The sequence below is a fragment of the Bactrocera neohumeralis genome, chromosome 6 (genome assembly GCF_024586455.1).
Source record: "Bactrocera neohumeralis isolate Rockhampton chromosome 6, APGP_CSIRO_Bneo_wtdbg2-racon-allhic-juicebox.fasta_v2, whole genome shotgun sequence".
In the NCBI taxonomy this organism is placed as follows: domain Eukaryota; kingdom Metazoa; phylum Arthropoda; class Insecta; order Diptera; family Tephritidae; genus Bactrocera; species Bactrocera neohumeralis.
Window position 1 is genome coordinate 50,813,823 of NC_065923.1, and position 23,437 is coordinate 50,837,259.

The 23,437-nt window shown below is 34.0% G+C and overlaps 2 protein-coding genes across 3 annotated transcripts; both read right to left on the reverse strand.

Annotated features, from left to right (window-relative positions):
• Positions 1 to 781: 781 nt before the first annotated feature.
• Positions 782 to 13,267, reverse strand: LOC126763494 (uncharacterized). Of its 2 annotated transcripts, XM_050481043.1 has the most exons (6): positions 13,083 to 13,267; positions 8,675 to 8,768; positions 7,775 to 8,614; positions 7,218 to 7,719; positions 1,988 to 2,390; positions 782 to 1,025 (listed from the first exon to the last, which is right to left on the reverse strand). In XM_050481043.1, exons 2-6 carry the CDS (start codon positions 8,751 to 8,753, stop codon positions 882 to 884), a joined length of 1,968 nt encoding a protein of 655 aa, XP_050337000.1. In that variant the 5' UTR covers positions 8,754 to 8,768; positions 13,083 to 13,267; the 3' UTR covers positions 782 to 881. The 2 variants fall into 2 exon arrangements, with proteins under 2 accessions (XP_050337000.1, XP_050336999.1); XM_050481042.1 differs by having other exon boundaries at positions 7,775 to 8,768.
• A 3,133-nt stretch (positions 13,268 to 16,400) lies between these two features.
• On the reverse strand, positions 16,401 to 18,040 carry LOC126762052 (uncharacterized). The gene has a single exon (XM_050478534.1). It carries the CDS (start codon positions 17,974 to 17,976, stop codon positions 16,459 to 16,461), a length of 1,518 nt encoding a protein of 505 aa, XP_050334491.1. The 5' UTR covers positions 17,977 to 18,040; the 3' UTR covers positions 16,401 to 16,458.
• Positions 18,041 to 23,437: the final 5,397 nt, after the last annotated feature.

Consider the following 23,437-nt stretch of genomic DNA (forward strand, 5'->3'; position numbering starts at 1 on the left):
CTTACCACTAAGTAACTTTGGGGTAGTGTTGATGGTAGATAGACCAAAAAGCGTCTACTTTTAAGCAAAAGGGAACTTAGTAATACTTAGTAATACATTAAGATCCGAGCCTCAGAAAAAGAAAAGTGAATTCGGTGAAGTGTAGAACATGTGCGAAGGATGATGAAACGATAAAATATTATCCTTGCGAATGTCTACCTTTTAGCCGGCTGAGAGGGGTTATCTTCCACAGCTACCGATGCAAAATCGTCCATAAAATGGATGGGCTCAGCTCTAATTGTTTAGCGCCATGGCGGGTGGACTCATACGGGTCTTCTTAGTCTCTAGACTTTACCGGGCGATCATGTCGACCGAATAGTGGTTGCAGCGCGATACGACGCGTGAACGGAACCATTATTTGTCGAATAACCGTCCTTAGTAATCAGTTGTTATGGATTTTTTCTTAACCATTGTTACCAATTAAAGTTACAGTAAAGTAGCAAATTTGAAAACACCCAACTTTTCAGTGTTAACCTAGTAATAGTACTAACTCAAGAAATCTTTGCAAAGACTGATGTCTGAACATAATATGTCTTTCGCCAAATTCCCTAAATGATGCTTTCTTTCGTGCTATATGCCGTACAACGCGCTGATGTTATTTGATTTGAGTCTCAAACTGCATTGTGATTTGAACTTGAAAACACTTGTTTACTCTTTTTCATACCAGAATATACCGAAATCTTATATTCCTCTTCAGTTGAATTCACTTCCCGCAGTGCTCATTAAAATAACTACCACAATATTTCATTTATATAAGCTTTATTTTTATGAAAATATAAACTTAATTTTCAATCACTTTGTTTGTTATTATTTTGGATGTACAGGGTAATTACTTTGTATTTTCAAATACAATCATTCGTAAAAACAAAATGACAAAATATACATTTAACTACTTCGTTTTCAGGGAAGAGTTGTTGTAGTAATGATAAGTCTTCCAGTACGTAATACTGACATCGAGGGCAGTAACGAGATGATATGATAGGCAGCTGGAAAAAAAGCATTTTTAAATGATTTATTACTTAACAATATCATAGTACCATAGGTACATATGTTCGAATTAAACTAGGTTAGGTTTAAAGTGTAATTTTTTAATGCAATCAAATTAATTTGGAGTGCACTCACTTGAAGTCAGGGCAAAGAAAAATACTTTCCAAAAAGTTATTTAAGAATTTTGGAATAAATATAATTTTTGCTATGCTGTAATAAACTAAATATTTATTTTGAATCAGGAGTGCTCACACCGTGGCTCACTTTGGCTCCCAACAAACATTACTTACAACCAGGGTTCAATTTTAAAATCAGAATCAGAATTTGAAATTTTGTTTTTATATTAATAATAAATGTGTAAATTTATTTTTTTATTTTAATTGTAAAAATCCCGTATTGGGATTAGAAATTATTTTTATTTAAGATTTTAGGGGTTACAAAATAAAAAAAAAATTAATATAAATGTTAATTCAATTATTTTAACACGGTGACTCACTTAAAACTATTGGGGTAAAAATCTGTTTTCATTCATTCATTGCCAGATGACATTGTCTCGCATTTAAATTTAAATTTTTTGGTCACTCGTCTTTTAAAATAAGACTTATATTTAAATAAAACTATTAATGGTTCTGAAATGGTTTCCAAAAATTAGTTGACACAGTTGTAATTTTGAAGAAATAATATATTTTCATATAAACTGTAAACAATAAGTTAATGTCAATCAGATAGCAGATTTTTTCATATTTTAATTAACTAAAGAAGGGATTATGTCTGACCACGACTAGGACCAACATGTTTTAAACGTTCTGTGGACAGAATCAGCAACATTTTTAAGGTAAATTAAATTGAACCGAAATATTATTTTAGCAAAGAAATATAGCCAATCCAAGTTAGAAATTAATTAAAACTAATATTTAAGTGCTCATTAAATCACTACGAATAAAATAGTTTGGCAATTTACCTGTCTGTATGATATATAACACCGTTTTACTTTATGAGTTTGGTCACACATCATAGTTTCGGGGTTATTTATGTTCTTGCAATATAAACACTTTTCTTTCCACTCAATATGCGTTTTACAGTTCTTAGTATTCACATCAAATTCTTTAGTTAAAAAATTCAAAAATCGTTCTTTTGTTTGCTCTACAAAATTTTGCTGCAATAACAGCTTTTTGAATTTTCTAATTAAAATAATATATATCTTTAAAAAACCATGAATGGATTCTTTTTGAAATTCACTCAAAGCTGAAGATTTTAATGAAAATAAGTACTTAAGCCGACATATTACGTGAGTTATTTGAATACTAAGTGACAGAAATTTTAGTGAAAATGCAGTGGAGTCCTGGTTTTTTTTCGCCATGAACCTAAAAAAGAGGAAATTAATAAAGTTTTGACATTTTTTAATTAAATGTCGTTAATATAATAATCTTCAGAATACAAACCAAGCACGGCTTTGATAAAGCAAGTATATACTTATTTTACAGAGAAAAAATAATGGAAAAAATAAGATAATAACAATTTTTAAACACTCAAAAACAAGCAATGTTTTTACTTATTATTCGAAAAACATTGTACAGCATTTGAATTGATTAATAGTATTGTCGCTAGCACAATAAATAGTATGTACAGCGAAAATTGTTGAAATTTAAGGGGTCAGTAGGGTAATCTGGCCTGTTTTTTTTACTTTTTTTTCATAGAAATTTTTATTCTACAATAGAACTTTTTTCACATATCAACAGGTATGTACAGTACTTGTCCAATAAATTACGAACGAAAACAAAAATTTAATATTTTTAATATAATTTAATAATATTGAATATGATTCAATACAAAAATATGATAATTTAAGTTTAATGTACATATATAGCATATAAAATTTTTTTTTTTTTAAATACGCCAAATATTTATGTTTTTATTAATGATTAAAGTTAGAACTCCGGATAATTTTTTTGTTCGTTCGTAATTTATTGGACAGGTACTGTATATCGTGGAGTGTATAAACAATTTTTTTCGGAATTTTTTGATGACATCTGTCTGAGAAATGGCTGGGCGAATGAGATGCGCATTTCACTGGCGGATATGATTTCTCATGTTTGGATCATCTGAAACACAAAAACCCAATTTATTCTTAAAAAGTACGTGAATGGTTATCGTCCCTACTAGAAACACGAAAAAATGTTGATAATTAAAAAAGTAATTAACATTTTTCTTTTTTAATGTTTCCCCATATTTTTTTACATAAATTTTTTTGTAAAATTGTCAATAAATTATAAAAAATATAGGGACGATAGCCAGGGTTTTGTGAACACTCCGAGCGCTCCGAACGTCGAGCGGTATTATTATTTTTGGGCCTTTTTCAAAACCTTCCAATGGTAAAGTAGGTTTCTACATTAATTCTAAGGGTATAAGGGAACAGAAAATGCAAACAAAAAATTTTTTTTTTTAAGATTACCCTACTGACCCCTTTATAATACTTTTGGTTTTTTTTTAATTATTTTTTTTTATATAATAATATATGTAGTATGTATGTATGTATGTATATCTATATTACGCAGCTCTGTTGGTATAGAGTGCGTATTTCGAATGTTTGTAGGTGACTCAAGCAGGAACTCTGCGAAAAGAAGGGTGAATTTACAGACTTCTAGGAGATTAATTGTTTAGGACACTTGTAGTGACAACAACTTTTTTTACCTGTAAAATTCGTATGTAAGAGAATAGTGATAGTGTACAAAGAAAATTATGATTTACAATAAGGAAGTTGTGCATAATTGTAATGTTAGTGATATTTAATTAACAAATCTGACGGAACATAAAGGATTTGGGGAAAACATAATGTTGACATTTAAACACTTAATAAGTATTCAAATATAATTTTGAATAATAAATAATAATAATCAACAAATAAGGAAAGGCTAAGAAAACTTGCAAAAAAGGTAGCCAGGGAAATACTTATTTATGTTGCGAAAGCATTCAACTTTTATTATTCGACGAAATCTTGAAAGGATTATAATCAAATTTGGCATCTTATTACCTTACATTGAGGGTCATTGACTCACTTAGTTTAATTATGTTACTTCGCGTCAGCAAAAATTATATGAAAATCTTCTTCAAATGACATTTATGCGATATAAATTTAACAGAAGAGGTTAAATATTATAATTGAGTTGATGTGGAAAATGTCAGCCAAAGTATCGGTATTCACTATATTAGGAAGATGAGGCTTAGACTAGGGCCTAAAACTAATTACATTCATATTAAGCGTTACATCAAATAATTTTTAAGAAATCATGTCATCTAACTACTAAGCTTAGAAGTAAATATTCATGTTGATTTTAATTATGCAAAATGTTAATAATGAAACAAGTAAGGAAAGGCTAAGTTCGGGTGTCACCGAACATTTTATACTCTCGCATGATAAAGTGATAATCGAGATTTCATTATCCGTCATTTAAATATTTTTCAAATACCGTATTTGTGTAAAGTTTTATTCCGCTATCATCATTGGTTCTTAATGTATAAATTATACAGAGAAGGCATCAGATGGAATTCAAAATCGCGTTATATTGGAAGAAGGCGTGGTTGTGAACCGATTTCACCCATATTTCGTACATGCCATCAGGGTGTTAAGAAAATATTATGTACCGAATTTCATTGAAATCGGTCTAGTAGTTCCTGAGATATGGTTTTGGGTCCATAAGTGGGCGACGCTACGCCCATTTTCAATTTTTAAAAAAGCCTGGGTGCAGCTTCCTTCTGCCATTTCTTCCGTAAAATTTAGTGTTTCTGACGTTTTTTGTTAGTCGGTTAACGCACTTTTAGTGATTTTCAACATAACCTTTGTATGGGAGGTGGGCGTGGGTATTATCCGATTTCTTTCATTTTTGAACTGTATGTGGAAATGCCTGAAGTAAACGACTCTATCGAGTTTGGTTGACATAGCTATAGTAGTTTCCGAGATATGTACAAAAAAGTTAGTAGGGGGCGGGGCCACACCCACTTTCCAAAAAAATTACGTCCAAATATGCCCCTTCTTAATGCGATCCTTTGTGCCAAATTACACTTTAATATCTTTATTTATGGCTTAGTTATGACACTTTATAGGTTTTAGGTTTTCGCCATTTTGTGGGCGTGGCAATGGGCCGATTTTGCCCATCTTCGAACTTAACCTTCTTAACCAAGGAATACGTGTACCAAGTTTCATCATGATATCTCAATTTTTACTCAAGTTACAGCTTGCACGGACGGACGGACAGACAGACATCCGGATTTCAACTCTACTCGTCACCTTGATCACTTTGGTATATATAACCCTATATCTGACTCTTTTAGTTTTAGGACTTACAAATAACCGTTATGTGAACAAAACTATAATACTCTCCTTAGCAACTTTGTTGCGAGAGTATAAAAAATATTTTAAGTTGAAATACTTTTGGGAGTCTAATATACATATGTACTGAAAGTGGAAATCTAAAACATAATATCGTCCCCTCAATATAACAATAGCGTATGTGCTCATACGCCATTATTTTTTTATTGCATATTTAGAATCTCCATCATTGATTCTATGTCTGGTCAAAATTTCTTCAAATTCTACTTCCACAAAGTGGGTCAAAATGTCATTGGAAAAAATGGTGTATAATTTCATGTTCAAAAATTTCCTTCAATAAGTGTATAAGCTCATATGCGCTATTTTGCTTGAAATTGCTACTGCAAAGTTGTTAAAAGAATAATAGTGTATGCGCATTATACTCCATTTTAGCCTGTAGAAATAAATACAATTTATCAAAACTTTAACTCATAAAATAGCTTATAATAATATACACTATTGTTTGAGAAATAGTTTTATTCCGACCATTTCTATACTCCACATAAGCTGTTTTATTTTCAATACAAATTCGAAAGTTTTATCAGAAATTTACAAGAGTAGTAGCCTATGCGATTTTTACGTTGTTTTGACTACATGAATGCCAAGGAAATATTGTAGTCATTTGAAATTTCAGCTTGCAAATTCATTTCGCAGAGAAAGTTTATTCATTAAAAATATGGATTTTAAACATCTGAGTGAGTATCGTCTTTTATATAATGTAAGTGAAGTAAGTAAGGTAAATATCAACAGGCTCTGACACGAAACCACCAGTCGTTGTGGAAATTGCTCCAAAGACTGATGAGTTTGATTTCGCTGTGGGATTGCCGGACATAGAGATACCTCAAAAAGAGGTGTTCAACTTTTCGTTTACTGGCAAATACAATAAAGGGCTGCCAATTTGTAATCGAAAGCTGCATGATCTTTAAAATTTGTGCAAAAAGAGTGTAATTCCTCGTGGCTCGCAGTCATTTTTTTTTAGTTTACGAGGTGGAAACAAGCGAAATTGTTTAGATGAGCCAGATGTAGCAGAGGAAGAGAATGAAGACGAATGAATTTCTAGTTATTTTTGATTTACGCAATGTATACCTTCATTTGTTATAATTTTTGGTTTATAATAACCCAAATTGGAAAGTAATGAATAAATGCCACTGAATTAACAAAACTATGAATTAATTACTGTTTTATAATGTTACAAATTGATATTTTTGAGATCAAATATTTTAATAAAAATACCGTAAAATTATTGAATAAAACAGCGTATACCATACAAAATAAAATAGTGTATCAGATACATCATACGAATTCCTTAAAAAATAAAATGGCCTATATGGAGGACTTGCGCTTTGAATAACATAATTATGGTCTTAAAGGATGCGTAGAATAAAGAAACTTGGTAAATTTAAAGACAAGAAACGGTATAATGTACTCATCGAAAAATCCACTATGAAGAATTTTTATTTACCGCGATATTGAGGTTTTAATTGACATCTGATTTGACAAAAACTTTAAACTCGATTTTCTCAAAACCCCAAAAAAATTATACGCTATTGTTATATTGAGGGGACGATATCTTTGACAAAAATTACTTTTAATTGCCATAACCGAACTTTTAAGCTTTTTCAAGGGTAAAATAACACAAACATATTGCAGCCAATCATTTTGAACCAAGTTCGGCATCAAATATATGATCGTAAGCTTTATTCTATCAACCTTGAGTTGGTACGACACAGAATACATAAAATAACAATTTTTTATTTAGTATTGAATACAAAAGAAAAAATACTAAATTATATTTAAGCGAACTCATCTAAACTTCACTTCTTACCTTTGATAACTAAGGAAATTCGAAACAAACACAAATTTTGTTTGAAGTTGAAGTAAAAAGGTGTCATTCAAAACGGCAGGTAACTGAGTATTTATGATATCCGAAAGAGGGCAGTAATTGTCATATTCCATATTATTAAATATATCCATTCCCAAGATAGTTGCATTATCGTTACATGAATTAATTACATGTTTGCTAGGCATTGCTAATAGCTTTCGGTCGCCGAGTCTTTGCAATTTTACAATATTTATAAATATACTATTATGCATATATTTACATTGTTGTGTATATTCTCCGTTACGAAATAATATAAAGGTCAATATATTTGTATTTAGTGATGGAATTGTACCCAGAATTCCTACGTTCGAGGTCTTCAAATTGGTCTCAATACTATGTTCAATTATTTCAAATTCCCTTTGATCCACAAAGTTTATTTGAAAATAACTCACATCATTCGTGATGGTAGTGACGATAAAATCAGAGGAAGATATGAATTGGATTCCTATTCAACGGAAGATAAAAAAATTATTTTGCTACATTAACAGAAATTTGTTTACCTGTTACTTTTATCCCACCAATATACAGCTCTTTACAGTGCATAACTTCACCTTTAGTATTGAACGAATACAGGATTATATTAGGACCTTTATTAAAAACGACCAGATATATACTGGCAGAAAACTTATTTACAAGTACTTTGCTGCAAACTATATTATCTTTTTTACTCCATAAATCTTCCAATGGAGTTATAATAGGCATATCATTAATTAAATTTACTGAAAATAATTTCAAAATACCATCTCTAGTACTAATAAGCAAAAAATGATCAAATAGATGTATATCATATATTTTTTTAAGTGTTGTTCTTGTTATACAAATATCTTTTACATTTGCACTTTTTGTATCTTGGAACAAAATAATTGCTATATATCCATTCTCGAAAGATACTAATAATATCGGTTCATTTTTAAGCCAAGCAGCTGCAGTTATGTAGCAGTCAATAGCATGACTTTCTGTGAAGCCCTTGATTTTTGAGGCTAATTTTTCATCAAAAAATAAATCATTAACATTGCATATTTCATTCCAATGACGACTAGGAGCAGCCATCTTTATTAATATTCGACACAGTCCACTATTAGTTACAATAACGGCAAGTGACTCTCCGATCGCTGTATTCCGTGGTGCTCGTTTAAATTGCAAAGCATTTACTTTTGGAGGTTCACAAGAAAAATGTGCCATATATGTCGGCTCTAATACTCGTCGATGCTGTTCCAATAAAGTCGAGTCATTATAAGCTTGTTTCAAATCGTTTTTCTTTAATGATTCCAAGTTATAAGTTTGTGGAATTTTAACGTAATATAAATTATATGGCAAATCAGTTAACTCTGTTGATAAATCTAAAAGATCCAATATTATAAGCTGATTACTGGAACATTGTAATGCTATCAGGTTTTCACCGGATATTAAGTCAAAGTCCACAATTATGTCTTGTTTCACCTCCGACAAATGTAATTGGGTAAGTATCAAGGACGTCATGGCCTTTTCATATATCTAAAAAAAATACAAAGATCGTGATTATGAGAAATATTCACAAATTCAAAATTTATAGCACAACTCTGAAAAGTTAAATAAATATGATCCAATATTAGGTAATATTACGATTGTCCTGTAAAAAATATAGTATATAGCCACCGACCTTTTTAATATCTATCGACATTATCAAATTTGTAAAAATTAGACACAACTGTTTTATTGCTAAGAGTTTGTGCTAGTACACTTTCAATTGATAATCTTGCCATTCCTGTCAGCGGAGATAAAGAAATGCCCAACACATCACTCATTGGGAGTGATAGAACAATTGCTAAACGTCATAACCACTGAACTCTGTGAACAGTCAAAGTTCAGGAGGTTTTGACTTTTAGCAATTGTAAACGAGGGATATTCAGATAGCAATATTACCAAATAAATATGTAATTGGAGGGATCTGTTTGTACAGTACCACTAACAAAAAATATAAAACGATGAAAATTAAAGAAAAATGTGAAATTTAAATGTATTTGATGAAACGCTTTGTAATGTCATGCATCATAGTATTTCAATGGAAAACAAGAAAAAACGTAGCCGAAGCTAAATACCCTTCACAGGTGCATTTCTGTTAGTAACTATGTGTTCAGTTAGTATGGAAGCTATATGCTATAGTCAACCGATCTGATCAATTTCTTCGGAGATTACATTGTTGCTTTAGGAAATAATATATACCAAATTTCGTGAATATATCTTGTCAAATGTGAAAGTTGTCCATACAAGAACTTGATTCCGATCGTTCAGTTTGTATGGCAGCCATATGCTATAGTTAACCGATCTGATCAATTTCTTTGGAGATTACATTTTTGCCTTAGAAAATAATATATACCAAATTTGGTGAAGATACATTGTCAAATGTGAAAGTTTTTCATATAAGAACTTGATTCCGATCGTTCAGTTTGTATGGCAGCTATATGTTATAGTGGTCCGATATCGGCCGTTCCGACAAATGAGAAGCTTCTTGAAGAGAAAATGACGTTTGCAAAATTTCAAAACGATATCTTAAAAACTGAGGGACTAGTTCGTATATATACAGACAGACAGACGGACATGGCTAAATCGACTCAGCTCGACATACTGATCATTTATATATATACACTCAGTCCTTTTTTTACGCGATCTCTTTTTACGCTATTTCACTTTAACGCGGTTATTTTTGCAGCGCAAATTCCTTTTTTTACGCGAATTTTTCACTTTAACGCGATTGCTTTTTTTCGTTTTTTGCTTGTTTACATATTTTTAAGCGTAATAATTTTTGAATATGTCGGCGCACCCTAATAGTGTGTGGATATTGGTATGCGTGTGTGAGTGTATGGGTATACAGTTTCGGGTATTTCGTTAAAAGACTAAAGGCCTAACTATAATAAGGTCTTAAGCTTGCAGCAGAATTGGAAAATTATTTTGTAGCAAATGATACTGATGCCGAACGTGCACGAATTTTTCAAAAAGAATTGAGTCTCTGCATGTTAAGATATAAAGAACTACATCGGAATTTATTGGGTCCAAAAAGAAGCATTCAAACAAAATTAACTGAATTTATGGTGCAAACTCAGTCGGAGATGCTTAGTCAATCAGAACATCAATCCATAGTTCTTACTATTGATTCTGGTACAAATTCTAGTGATATCAGTGCCGGCCATCAAAATAAGCGGCTAAGAATAATCTCCACTACGGATAATGACAGTGATTAAACAGCATTCAACGGTGTTTTCAATAAATCTACCTATTTTATATTTTGTTCTCTTTTATATATGGTTTTTGTTTTGTATTTTTATTTTGTTATTAATGAATAAATCATAAGTCTGAAATTTGAAACTTATTGTATTGTTTTTGAATATTTTTTTGCGCGTATATTTTGTTATACGCGATATTTTTTATATTCGGAACCAATTCGTCAGTTAATATTGGAAAACTAACCATTTTTACGCGATTAGTGGCAGAACCAATAATCGCGTAAAAAAAGGACTGAGTGTACTTTATAGGGTCCTTCCTTCTGGGTGTTACAAACTTCGTAACAAACTTAATATATCCTGTTCAGGGCATAATTATTAAAAACGGGATACACTTAAAATACCGAAGTTCAAAATGCCGACAAATAAAAAGTCCGACAAAATTTTAGCTTGGCGGCTTTTTTCTACCAAAGCACTGAAAGAGTATTCTACTAAGGATTATGATCCTGAGCGTGTTCGTGGCCAGAGTCCGCAAGGCCTCAAACGAACAACTCCACCTTTTCTTGATTATTAAAAACGGGATACACTTAAAATACCGAAGTTCAAAATGCCGACACATCAAAATGCCGACGAATAAAAACTCCGACAAATATTTTATCTTGACGGCTTTTTTCTACCAAAGCACTGAAAGAGTATTCTATTGCCCCACGCCAATATAGGTTATAGTAATTCCCTCTGGTGCCTGTTTGAGTTTCGAGATAGAGATGTTAAACAACAGCTTTGAACTTTTTCACTCAGATGGTTCTCTTCAGTCCTGGAGGGAGCGTAGTTTTCTCAATGTCCTGCAGTAGCGTTTTGTGACTGACTGCCACGAACTATCTGGGCGTTTATGATGCGAAGTGCTGTGGTGGTACTGTGCCCTTTTCGGAATCCATGCTGGTGGTTTGCTAGGCTGAGGTCGTGAGTGAAGGTTGGGAGTAGCAATGCCTCAAGTATCTTCACTACTGGGGAGAGGAGATTTATCGGACGATAGGACTCCTCTTTTTGGCGGGTTTCCTAGGTTTCAGTAGTGGGACCACTCTTCTGACTTTCCACACATCGGGTATTTGTAGAGTGGTCAGCGACAGGTTGAGGATCAAGATGCTTTAGAATAAGCATGTCGCTTCCATCAGGGCCAATGGATTTGGATGGTTTTTCCTTGTTGATGACCTTCTGAACCTCCTCATCCCTGATAGTACGCGGTGAAATTTCTTTTGGCATTTTGTGCAGCCGTCGGGTAACACATCGTTTGGTTTTGTTTACCGAAGAGTGTACTATAAAATGCCGACTAAAATAAATTGAATTGAATTTCAACTCGGTCATCATGTCTGTCCAGACAACCGCTAGAAATGGTAATATCGGGCGAGCTATTACAGGTGGCCTTAATCCTGGAGGGGGCTTCGTCATTCATTGTGCAGAATGTCTATCTGATTCGCCAGCTCCATCCTTATATGATGTTGTGCAGTATAAAGGCTTGACCTCCACCATAATCTCGCTCGCGATCATTACGTAAAACGCTGAAACCTGCATAACTCAGAAGATCTGAGCGGCTGTTTAGCTTAGTTTCTTGTACCGCAGCTATCGATGCGTATTCCCGGTTAATGAGTGCAACTATCTCCTAGATCTTGATCTGGAATCCGTTACAGTTAAATTGTAAAATCCGAGTTTGTCGCGGGTGTCCGTAGGTGATCAGGGAGTGAGGGTGGTTGTTGTAGCTGTAGAACTCTCAGGTGCGGTTATCGCACTGTGGTGTTAGTTGGCGACGCTACTCTTGGGTGTTGCGAGGGCAGGCTGCAGCATGGGGCAATATACGACACACTCCACTCACGTGTGGGGCGCAGGCATAAACACGTCGGGAAGTGACACTAACCAGTACAAAAATTTCACTTGACTGATGTAACATTCCGACGTATGACGGTCTGACACACGGAGAAGACTGTGCGAGGAACCAGGAGCTGAATGAAGGTCGCGTAATACTCCTTTCCACGTTGGCGGCATTTAGAGCACGGCCGAATCTAAATGAATAACCACGGTCGATCCAACACCAGGATTTATAAGATAATAAAAATTCTGAAAGATCATCACACGATAATGAATTTTGTTTTGATGGTACAATCTTTCTTTTTCACTTATTTTTATTCTATTAGAAAATATGTTACCAATATTTTTTTGCTTGCTTGCAACCATTTTCTTATTGTTTGAATAAATGGATTTTATTGAAAGTTAAATATGAAAATATAGTTATTTTTTCACTATTTAATGCAAAACAAATGTTGAGAACCGAATTACAGAAGTGTTAGTGGATATAATTGTAAAATTCACTATAAACCGGAGAAACACGCATTTCAAATACTTCATTCTCGAACTTTAAATGCAAATATCTTAAAACAATAAGTCAGCGGCAACTATATCTAAAGGATCTAAAGGACCTCCTTTATCCGTACGTACCCAAATAAAACTTCAAAAAACTTTGACTATCATAAAGTAAAATGCATTACAAATTTATGATAAATATAGTAAATGTAAATACACCAAAAACAAGTTTACAGCAACCAAATTATAATAAACTTACTTCGTGCTGGCAAGCCTTATATTTCACAATATAACATAAAATAAATTCAATACATGATCTACCTCCTTGTTACAACTTAAATTTCTGTATAAAAATTCACTTTTTTATATTTTGTATTTGTTTACGGTAGGATAAGTTTCTATCACAAATTCTCAAGTGTTTAATTGTCATCCCGACATGCAATAAACGTTCTTATGACAACCTTATTGCTAACACTATTACATATGTGCGTAACACATATTGCTAATGTTAGGCAATTGTTAGCTAACAATTTTTAGAATAACAGTTGTTGGCGATAAATTAATCCCCCTTGCTGTTGCAAGAGTGTACGATGACAAAAAATACAAAAATCCTAAACCGAAATATGCAAAGGACACGAGAGCACCCATTGCAGAATCTAGGGATATATGAACAGCGGATTCGGTCAATTTATTGTAAATGACTATTGTGCATGGCTATTGTGAATTGGCGCACCTTTTGCATTCATTCTTAATATAAAACTGTAAGACGTCTATATAATTTAAATATAAATTATATAAAATCCATTTAAATCTTCGGCAATTTAACGGCGAAATATGTTTTTATGTAAAATGCTAAAACAGGGTATAATTATAGTTTTACGTGTCACTGCACGAAGATAAACATGGGTTTTGGTTTGATATTCTTTAATGACATTGTAAATAATTTTCTGTGTGTGTTTGTTGTTGTGCCGTTGCACCAAGTAGAAAATTCTGCAATTCGTGCACCGTTCAAGGGATTTGCAAGAGTAAGAGAATACCCCTAATATACGTGGTGTTTTGACAGCTTTATTAGATTTAAATAAGAAATTTAGAGCGGCAACCACGTCATCAAAGACAAAGAGCCAGCGGATAGTTAATTCCCTCGACAGCCGGTTCCACGTTACCGAAATTGACCCGGTTTTTATCCGTTCGGCGATTTATTCCCGTTTCCTGCTTTTCCGGAAGAAAAATTGTGAAAAATATTTTGTTTCCTTTTTATTAATTAATTTTTTAAGTCACTTTGACAGAATATTTCGAAGAGCTTTTGTGTAAAAGCTTTTAGCAAAGTTTGTTACCTTTTTTTTAACTGTGTTTATACAAATACCACAATGAAACATCATAGCATTGTTACCAGCAAAATACTATGTACATTGATCATATGGCGAAGTCCAAAACAGCAACCTCCTCGAGCAGAATTAACTGCACGGAGGCGGGCGGCTTCAAGAAGTCGAAACGGTGAGGAAGCGGGGAGGGAAAATGCCCACCACACAAGCTGGAGGCCCTGGTGGCCATTAGCGGTGTTATCTGAGGCACCTTCGCATAGAAGTTACCCAGGTGAACTTACAACACGCGAGGGTATCCTCGGCTGTCATCGCGAGGCTTTGTCTAGAGGCGAGCCGGTGAAAGCATTATCCATGAAAAGACATGATGGGTCCCATACGACCAGCGCAGAGGACAGGGCAACGGCACTCTTGCTTGCCCACTTCCCGGTTCGGGATGAAGAAATTCCACCAAGGGGCGCACATAGGCCAGGTCGCTCTGATTAGACAGCTGCAAAGAAATTATTCACTGTAGACTGAATCAAATGGGCACTGATCTCCTTCTCGAACTATAACTTACCATGGGCGAATGGCATTTTCCCAGCACTTTTGCAACAACACATCACACATCTCGCTGGGCTGATGACGGATAGCCTAACGAAGGCTTCTATCTCAGAACAGTAGAGAATAGCGAAGGAGATATTCATCCCCAAGGTAGAAATTATGTAAGTACTACTCGCTGGCCAAATAGTGTAGACAACTACAAAGGTTCGAAGACGCTGAAAATCGCATCCCTACACGCTAGTCAGCAGCATACAGAGTAGGTAGGTCCACTAACACTGTTGTTTACCAACTTACAGCTAAACACCAAAATTCGCTGGGAAATGGCTAGGTTGCGATATCTGCTTTTCTTCACATCAAAGCTCCTTTTGACAATGCGTCCCACGCAAGCGTCATCAAGTCACTGGAGAAAGGGAATGTCACGGCTCCAGTATGCAGATGAATAGAGGTTGTGGGGAAGAGAAAGGTTTTTCTTGGCACCACGAAAGGCTGTCCATGGGGTGGATTTTTATCTCTCCACTATGGAGCCTAGTAATAGATGAGCTCCTTGAGTTGTTCACAAACAATTTGAATCGGTGCCAGGGGTACGACGTAAATTTGAAAACACCCTCTGCGACATATTCCACAAGGGGCTTAAATTTAGCAAAGGGATAGTGTAATACAGTAAGGTTAAACATCTACGCATCAAAAACAACCGTCGTCCCTTTCACAAAGCGAGTATCTCTTCCGAACTTTAGGCCCTTAACACTTGGTGGCAGAGAGTTGGAGGTGTCTAAAGAGGTCAAATTCCTAGACCTCGGATTAGACTCACCCTCACGATGCAATAGCCTTGTGAAACTAACTTTGTCCAGAGCCACTAAGGTACTCCTGATATGCAGTCGCCTAACCGAATGAGACGTTTTCCAAGCAGGAAGCTGGAAGCTGTCTAAAGAGGTCAAATTCCTAGACCTCGGATTAGACTCAACCTCACGATGCAATAGCCTTGTGAAACTAACTTTGTCCAGAGCCACTAAGGTACTCCTGATATGCAGTCGCCTAACCGAATGAGACGTTTTCCAAGCAGAAGTCTTTGCTATAGGTCAGTGTGGAGTTTCTAATTTCCGTCGTAATCATCGTACCTCCCTTCACCTATGAAATCAAATCGCCTATCAGTTCGCAACCGTGTACGACTGATCTGGTTGATGGGGCATTAAAGAGTAGCTGGCAATGAGGTGACCAATGAACTACGGTTGTTTCTAGAATGATTGGACCAAAACTATGCATTGCGATGGAACATAAAGGGGTTGTTCCTCAAGCAGAAAATGGGAAGAGAACGGTACTGGCAGCAGGCAAGAGCCACTTGCGCCACGCCAAGTTACTATTGGGATGTTACAACCTAGCAGTTTAGAGATATGATCAATCTCCAGAAGAGACCAATTCCGTCTCCTTGTCGCACCCTATACTAGACACTGCAGGCTCAAGAAACTCTTGTTCAACACAGGCATAGTCTATTGCGTAAACTGCAACTGGTTTTGTGACAAGTAACTGGAAACTCCAGAACTAATTAATAAACTCAAGGCCCTTGATTCCATTCACGTAGACATAGATCACATCACCCCCGTTGCATTCAGCAAGCTCTTGGATTTGACCAGACCTTTGTGACCAGAAGACACAATAGAAGAAAGGTCGCAGTGTAAAATCTAAATCCCAGCCGAAGATAAAATAATAAACTTTTAATGTAATATGTACCAAAAAATTAAATTTTTATTCACTGGTTTATAATTGAATTAAAAAAAATTAAATTGCCTTAAATTCAACGCTGTTCATTTTTTCAATAATAGTTGCGCATTCAACTACAACAATTTGTTGAACAACTTCTTTAACTTTATCAATAACCAATTTACATTCTGCCGTTATCTCTTTTTTTAAAAAGTTTATATGATCAGCATTAAGAGTAGTAGGCAATCCGTCAATTAAGCACAAGTTAGTACGACACGGTCCATTTAAATCTTTAGGATAACGCCGTATATCCTGAGAAGTAATTGTGCTTTCGTTAGTAAAATCCAAATACACAACAGTATAACGTGAGTTTCCCATTATTTTCACGACTCTGGCTCTATACCACTCATTCTCGAACTTAGCCAAGCAATATTCATGAAGTTTTGGACTATAAAATTGTCCATTATCTTCGTAATTGTTCAAATACTCCTGCACAGTAACTAAATATTTCAAGTCCGTTTCTGCTATACAACCTATATACCCGTAACTCAAAGCTGAAGTATCCAGAACTACCACTTTAAAATTTGACAAATTAGTTTGAAATATATATATGTCAAATGGTGGTGATAAGATTGGTTTTTCCTTCTGACAAGGTTCATCGAGACAGAGATCAAGCAAAAGGTCGTCGTTATTATTTAAATTTTTAATTTCGATGTCTTCAGAATTTTGAACGTTTTCATACACCTTTCCAAAGTTAGTGTCGAAACATAATTTATTTATTTCTTCATTTAGGTTTACGTTTCCACATGTTAGAGAAACTTCTTCTCCGATTTTGTTACTGCTCGTCTCAATACATCGACGCAATTCGCACTGCATCCCTTCAAATTTTTCGAGCAAAGACATTACTTTTGAATCAGAACATTCCCCCACATTATGCAGTATTACAAGTGCCGACAATCGGGGAAATTTCAGGACATCATCTACCGCCATTCTGAGATCAACTTTAGCAACAGTTGCTATCAATCCGTAATCGCAATATAATAATGTAATGCGTTTGTCGTCCTGAATTGATAACACTTCAACTCGAGTATATGTACCCTTATATAATAAAAGAGCAACAGATCCCACAGAAGGGCACACAATTAATTCCGGAGCATTTTTTCCAAAAGCATTAATTTCCTTCTGAATATCTGTGAAATTATCTGGCGGTTTATGCGCACGCACCAAACATTTATTTGATGAAAGGAATTTTACCAAAATAACATTTTCAGTAAAATTACGTGTTTTGTTGCTCAGTTTAGTATTCTTTTCAGTGTCATCATTTTTCAATAACTCTTCAACTGACGTGGAGCTGACTTGATTACCATTGGATTCCGAAATCAATTTCTTACGTAATAATGTATCCTCTGCGTGACTAAGAGGCACCAAACGTGGCATGGGCAAACAAATATAACGGTGTCGTGGCCAATCCATGCGCTGGCATTCCATGGAACAATATAAATCAACGCAACGTTCACAAGACCACTCTGCCTTTTTATGACACAAAACGCATAATCCCCATGTAGGTGAAAGCTTGGGTAAATCAGATGTGAACATTTTTACCGAGTACTTAATGCCCAATTCGAACGACGCAATCAAACGTTTGATGAAAAATAATCCGTTACGAAGTGGAAATGACCCAATTTTATCGAAAAAATTATCGCAACTGGCTTACGGGGTATCCCGACAGGCGAATGTTTATGGTATACTAACTGCATTGCTAAACGTATTGCCTGTGGAGACTCCATATTGCTTCATTTGCATGTACATATACTGACTGCAGTTTCATTCCGTTTATTTTAAATTTAGTAACGCGATTCCTGAATCTATATTATAGGTGTACATAAATATATGAATTTTGAGAGTTTAGTTTCAATTTCCTACATTCCTTAAACCTTTTGCATTCTGCATAATATTTAAACTACCAATAGGAGAGTGCAGCAGCAAAACAAATGTATCTTTTTCGATCGACCTTTACAGGGCACCTACATCGTATGACGTTATTGGTTTTTCAGTGTAAAACGACCTGGCTTTGGTGTAAGTGAACTGAGTCGCTAATATCTTAGTCCTCAGCATTCAGTTTCTGATACTTAGGTCCCATAGCTTTTCCAGCGTGTTCAACAAAAACAAGGACCCAAATTGTTGTTAAAAACACTTAAACCTAAGAGCAATCATGTAATTTCTCTTAAAGATCTTCCAGTGTACCCTAATAGGTTTGAAAGAAATCAGCGTTAATCCCGATTAACTGCGCACTTAACCAGATCCAAATTTGTAGGTGACAGACGGCAGCTATGCGAGTTTGAAGCTCTCGTAAACAGCTGATTGTCATTGTTATAATATTTTCAAAAAATATGGATACAAGATAAACATTGCGGTTGTTGGCCGAACAATTTTTGCAAAACCATTTCTTATTACAGAAACATATGAGCACTTTATTTTTAAAACTTCATTATAACATTACACCATTGAGGTATTCTCTTGCTCCTGCAAAACCCTTGCACGATGCACGAATTGCAGAATTTTCCACTTGTTGCAACGGCACAAACACACGCAGAAAATTATTCGCAATGGCTTTAAAATATGTCAAACCAAAGCCCATGTTTATTCTCGTCCAATGAAACCTAAAAATATAACTGCAACCCTGTTTTAGCTGTCATTTTATCACTATTGCGTTGATAATTGTTGCGGAAGGTAAGTTTTCAACAGATTTTATAATTTCTATTTAAATTAAAAATATTTGTTACAGTTTTTTTTTTAAGAATGAATACAGAAGGTGCGCCAATTTACAATAGTCATGCACAATAGTCTTTCACAATAAATTTACCGAATCAGCTGTTCTTATATCACTAGATTCTACAATGCATATTTAGGTATAGGATTTTTACCTTTTGTGTCATCGCGCAATCTTGAAAGAGCAAGAGAATCCCCTCCTAAGATAAAACTTATTCTTTTATTATTGAAAATTTGCAAAACAACAACAGTGTTTCTTGTTTTTCATTCACAATAGATTAAAATTGGCCATTTTTAACAATGTTGCCAACGCAAATGCAGCTAACTCTCTAAAATTTTGAGGATTAAATGGGAATTAACAACGGAGTTATCTTCACTAACTCCAGACTTAATCCAGATTAACGCTGCCGTCTGTCAAGGCTATACCTCCTAAATGTGGGTGAGCTCCTCTTATTACAAATGACAAGAGTCGCTAGCATTTATATTTATAGCCTTGAGTTTCCCCGAGCTTAGAATTTTTGGGCAACTTTCTTATGCATTCACAAAGCATTTGAGATCTGAGACACAATGAAGCATACTGATACGTCAAAATTCCAGATGAAACATCAGAGATACACGTGGAAAAATTGGCATCTCGCAAAATAGTGATGTGAGATAAACGCTCTACGTAATTTTTACCATAGATATGCCATTCCGTTTATCCATTTGGTCTATATACTTTTCGATAGGCGTATCTATATTTTTATTCAGGTGAATTCAGATGGATTGCTTTCATTTGTTTGTTTAATTTTTTTTTTTTATTTTTGTAGTGTTTAAATCAGCTGTGATATTTTGATAAGCTGCTCTACACATGCACAGGGAGATTTCGAGTAAATTAGCTTCAAATATTCTCGGTGACGAGATTAACAAGTGTCATTTTTGTATGGCAAAATCCACTACGCAGCATGTTGCAAAATACTTTATATTGTACATGTTGTAGTATGCTTTTAAACCATATGTGTGTCATCAGTATTTTTAATTTTTGTTCTAAACCAAATCAGTTTTGAACTGCAATAGTGGTCTAGAAACCATTGAAATTATGTGGTGTTGCGTAATGTTCTATGATAGATTGCACTGTACACACCAGAAGTTTTAAGCTGTTCTGCCGCAATCTTATGTTTTCTGTAATTTTGACCGCATTAAAAAAATGTAAAGAAAAATGAAAAAGAAAATTAGGAAAAAAAAAACAAAAACAAAAAATTCATTGGAAATACAATCAACAAAAAAATTATTTATGTGTGGGTGCGGTTGAGGAAACATTTGAGAGGTATACATAAAGCCATATTTATGCAGGAATGCGTACGCAACTGTTTGTTATGGATTCGAAGGTAGCCACTATTGATTAAAAAATAAATGTCTTCATTCCTTTTCTCAACAGCGAGAGTTTTAAAATCATTACATATGCACTGAAAAGATTCGACCGATTGAGTTCAAAATTTTATGTACAAGATCTTTAGAATAAACTAAACTTTTGAGATAAGTGAAACCCTGCGAAGAAATAGTGGCTGAAATCTAAAAAGATTAGGGTACTAGAGTCGAATGATTTGCTGAAGAAAGTAAAGGTAAAATCGAAAAAAATATTTGGCCTGTAATAACTCATAAATTTTAGGCATTGCTGATATTTTTGCATTTCCACTATAGTTTTCAAAGGATTGCCCACTTTTTAAGGAGGGAGAGATAATATTAAATATCTTTGTCCAAGACAAATTCTTTTACATATATTCATTGAAGAATTCTGTAAACATGTTGGATATAATGTAGTTTTCACATGACATGTTATATTTATATTTACAGTAGCTTTTCTATAATACTTTCGAGAACTTGGGTTAAATGTGCGCTCCATGCAATATTGCACTAAGTCAGCTATTCTTCAATTATCCGAGGTCGTTTTTTCTATAAATATTCTATTAATTCACTTTGAAAAAATTAATTAATTTAATTTTATGTTTAAATGTAGTTTCGTTTTTTATTTTACAGCGAAGAAGTCAAAACGCGCGTAAAGAGTAAACAGCTGATTTTTATTTGCGACAAAATGTTATGAATGCCTCTGAAAATAATCTTGCATTGTTGCAATTTTGTCGCAAAATCTATTGCATATAAACATGCGACATTGCCATTTTGAGAAGTTTGCAATAAAAGCCACAAGTTTGGGAAACACAGCAATAAAAAAGGGGCAAAATTGAATATAAACAGAGAAAATAAACAAATAAAAACAATGTGTGCTCGCACTAACAAATTGGAAAGTTTATAACAGTAGCAATAATATGAAATATGTCAGAGCGCTTTGCACAGAAATTAGAATAATTAATAAACATTTTAGAATAAAGCACTTGCCATTGCTCAATTTGCATATATATGGCTATGTTCGTAAATGCATCATGACTTGCAGCATAAGCAACAGTTGCAACACTGCAAGTTTGACGTTTGATACTTCTTATGCAATTTTTGACAATTTGCAGATACATTTGTTTGCATTTTTGAACGCGTATAATACTAAAATGGAAATTTTGCTGAATCTAATACAAGACGAAATTTGTGAGCAAAGAAATGATAGATTTTCTTTAAATTTAAGAAAAAGAAGGCTATTGAAGTCAAAAAGAAAAATTTTTAGGTACAAATGTTTGTCTTTAAAAAGAAAAATACCTTAAAACAAATCATTTATTAAAACAATAAAGTCGTTTCCCGAGGACATTTTCTAGAAGAAAAAACATTTATTTAACTAAACCTAGTTTCAATAAAAAAATAAGTTGAACTTCTTACACATATAAAAAATAAAAAGGTACATTTCAGTTCTCTACCACAGGCCAAATACTTATCTATTCATATTAACACTATTTTTTTAAATAATCTGCCAACACCCATTTCATGTCTAGTAGAGCTTTTATTCTTTCTTTTTCTAGAGACAGCTTTTCCCTCTCCATAGTCATGACCTCGTTATGTCGAGCTTCTTCTTTAACCGCCTCTGCTTCGAAAAACTTTAAAATGTCTTTGTTAGACGTCGCTCGAGGACGAGTGGCTCTCTGACTGCTAGTCGGTGGAGAATCTGGCGACTCATTTACTTCACTTGAAGATGTGGGCGACGTTGAAGGTACCATATATGCAAAGAGGCTTGCAAATTTGCTATTGGAGGAGTAATTGAGTGCCTTGTACCATAAACTTCGTCGAAGTCCTCAAAATACCTCCAGGATGTAGCTTCTCTACCGGAAGAATTATTTCTTTTCTTAATGCGCTTGTACGTTACCAAGAGATTTAAGAATTTTCTTTGCGCTGTGGTGCTGTCCAGTCTTACATGTGGATTTACATTTTTAATTTCGCTCAAAACTTTCTTCCACAATACATTTTTCTTCTTTCTACCGGATTTAAATTCGTCCTCCATATTTAGCCGTACTCTCAGCAATAACTGCGCCTCCGCATTACTGAGATTTTCACTAAAAATTTAAAAATAATAATTTATACAATTATTATTAACATAATTTAACTAAATTTCAATACAAAAATTAAAATAAAACAGTTTTGCACTTACTTTTCGTCAGACATCGTAGTTAAATGCAGTAAACAATTTTTTGATAGAAATTATGTATGACAGTTGATAGAAGTGTTGCTTTTTTGAACGCTTGATTATTGCAGTGTTGCAATATTGCATTTATGAACGTTCTGTTTGTTATGCAATCGTCATGATGCGCGTCATGATGCATTTACGAACATAGCCTATTTTTGCACACATCAAACTTTTCAATTATAATTTTTCATAACTTAAAACATCAAAACTAAAATTCAATTGTTCAAAATTGCCTAACTATTTATAAAAATTTCTATTCGACTGTAATTTCAGTTAGTTTAAGAATATTTCAAATAAATTCAAATTTATTTTTTAATTAGTACAAAATATCTAGACTGGCAACCTTGCTTTTTAGAGAGCAATCTCAATACGAAAGCTAACTCGTTTCAACGGAAAAAATAACTCAATTTGCTCAAATATCCACGTAAGGACAGTAGAAGCGGTGGTGAGTTTTCATTTGCATTGAAACAGCAACTCAACAATTACTCAAATGAATACTACATATAACAACAACGTTATCACTGCAGAAGTGCGGCACGTCGGTGACTAAATGAAGCATAAGTTACAAATTTACGTAATCAATGCAAACTTTTCAGGGCCACAAATTTATGAACCGTACAGCTTGAAGTCTTACTAGGCCAAATTAAATAAGTTATTATTAAAATCATATTTAATTAAATAAGTGAATAG